Consider the following 2,227-nt stretch of genomic DNA (forward strand, 5'->3'; position numbering starts at 1 on the left):
AAGCTTTTTCGAAGTCAACAAAGTTAATGTACAGCTGCCTTTGCCATTCTGTGCATTGCTCAATTATGTTGCGCAAGACAAAAATCTGGTCAACCCACCCTCTTCCTATTCGAAAACCTGCTTGCTCTGGTCTCAGTTGCTCATCAACAGCCCTTGTCAGCCTCTGAATGATGACTTTTGCTAGTATTTTACTCTGAACAGACAAAAGTGTTATTCCCTGCTAGTTGCTACATTTCCGGACTGAGCCTTTCTTAGGGAGTTTGATGATGATCCCTTGTGACCAATCGTCCGGGACTTTCTTTCCTTCCCATATGTCAATGAAAAGTGGATGCAGTATGTCAGCAGCCAATTCTGGGTCTGTCTTAAATAACTCAGCATTGAGGTTGTCTAATCCTGGTGCCTTTCCATTCTTTAAGGACTTGATTGCCTGAATGATCTCAGCCCGAGTTGGTGGATTTATGTCGATATCTAGATCACAAACTGCTTCTTGTATATCAGCTTCAGTAATTGGTGTTGGCCTGTTGAGGACTTCTTCAAAGTGTTCGGCCCATCTGGCATCCTGCTCTGCTTCAGTAGTAAGAAGCTTTCCATCCTTGTCCTCTATCGGTAATTCCGAGGATTTACTGTACTTGCCGCTAATCATTCTGGTCAGCTTATATACTTTCCCTTGTTCACCAGCCTTTGCAGCCTCTTCTGCCTGACTAGCTAAATTGTCAATAAAGGCTCGTTTATCAGCTCTTGACTTTCTTTTAACTAATCTGTTCATTTCTGTGTATCTCACTCTAGATCTTTCTTTTAACCTGTCTGATTTTGCAGCCATGCATTGTCTTTTCACTTCTCTACGCTTCTCTATAGTTTGCCACGTGCCTTCAGTCATCCACTCCTTTCTCTCTCTCTTTGTAGTTCCAAGACATGTTCCACTTGCTTTGTGGTAGGCTGTTTTGACCCTTTCCCACTCTTTATTGGTCTTATCTTGTTCCTCCTGTGTGTCTTCAAGATCTGCTAGGACCTGAAATCTGTTCCTAAGTTCTAACACAAATGTGCCTCTAATTCTGAGGTCCTTAAGTTTATCAATGTCATATCTTGGTTGCTTTACTTTGCTAACTCCTGTTTTCCGAAGCTTCACTTGAAACACTGCTAATACTAGATGGTGGTCACTAGCAGCATCCGCCCCTCTCATGACTCTAACATCTTGAAGCGATCGTCTCCACATACCATTAATCATGATGTGATCAATTTGGTTTCTATCCCTGCCATTTGGCGAGTACCACGTCAGCTTGTGAATGTCTTTGTGCTGGAAGAGTGTTCCTCCAATTACTAGATTGTTGAGAGAGCAGAATTCCACAAGGCGTTCTCCATTTTCATTCATCACCCCACATCCATACCTCCCCATAGCCCTGTCATAGCCTGAGTTGTTGTCTCCAACCTTGGCATTCAGGTCCCCCATCACAATCTTCATATCATGTCCAGGAGCACTGTCAAGCTCATGTTGCAGTTGCTCATGGAAGGCATCTTTCGTCTCCTCGACGTTGTCGTTAGTCGGGGCATAACACTGGATAATAGTTGTGTTAATTTGTTTCCCCCTGAGCCTAATCTTCATCATCCTGCTATTCACAGGCTTCCACTCAAGAAGACTTTCCGTAACTCCCTTTTCGAGAATGATGGCGACTCCCTCTGAGTGATGTCCATCATCTCTTCCAGAGTAAAGTACAGTCTCTCCTGTGCTGGTTTGTAGACTTCCTGATCCTGTCCACCTGCCTTCACTTATACCTAGAATTTGTATATTGTATCTTCGCATTTCTGCAATGATTTGATTTAATTTCCCCGTTTCATACATAGTTCTTACATTCCAGAATCCTACTCGCGTTCTACATTTGGCGTTCATGACCTCCACATTCCTGTCGGTGGCTTCCTTTCGGCTTTGACCACCGCCAATCATCCAGGTACCATTTGGTACACCAGGAGGCAAATTGCGCCTGGTTTTTGCTTTGACTTTTGTTGCTCTTTCCGTAACAGATTTCTTTTTACAGGACAGGGTTGTTAACCCTGTGCCCAACCCCCAACCTGGAGGGCCAGGTTAAAAGAGTCGTCCGTGTCAATTTTTTCTTGGATATAATGAAGACCGCTGAACTTTATCCCGGGGAGCTGTGGGTGTAACCTGATAATGCTAATCGGAAAATGAAAGAACACAACAATGAATATTAAATTTTACGCACTGTAATAGCTG

At 43.6% G+C, this 2,227-nt stretch overlaps 1 protein-coding gene across 1 annotated transcript; it reads right to left on the reverse strand.

The window, feature by feature from the left end:
* Window positions 1-220: 220 nt before the first annotated feature.
* LOC139713925 (uncharacterized) lies at window positions 221-1,939 on the reverse strand. Its single transcript, XM_071625642.1, has one exon. The coding sequence runs from the start codon at window positions 1,937-1,939 to the stop codon at window positions 221-223; it is 1,719 nt and encodes a 572-aa protein (XP_071481743.1).
* Window positions 1,940-2,227: the final 288 nt, after the last annotated feature.

This window comes from Diadema antillarum, unplaced genomic scaffold (genome assembly GCF_040938485.1).
Source record: "Diadema antillarum isolate AM-2024a unplaced genomic scaffold, OU_Dant_1.0 seq00002098_RagTag, whole genome shotgun sequence".
In the NCBI taxonomy this organism is placed as follows: domain Eukaryota; kingdom Metazoa; phylum Echinodermata; class Echinoidea; order Diadematoida; family Diadematidae; genus Diadema; species Diadema antillarum.

Excerpts from the sequence above, each read along its gene's own strand:
- LOC139713925 (XM_071625642.1), bottom strand. The coding sequence starts at position 1,939 with ATGATTGGCGGTGGTCAAAGCCGAAAGGAAGCCACCGACAGGAATGTG.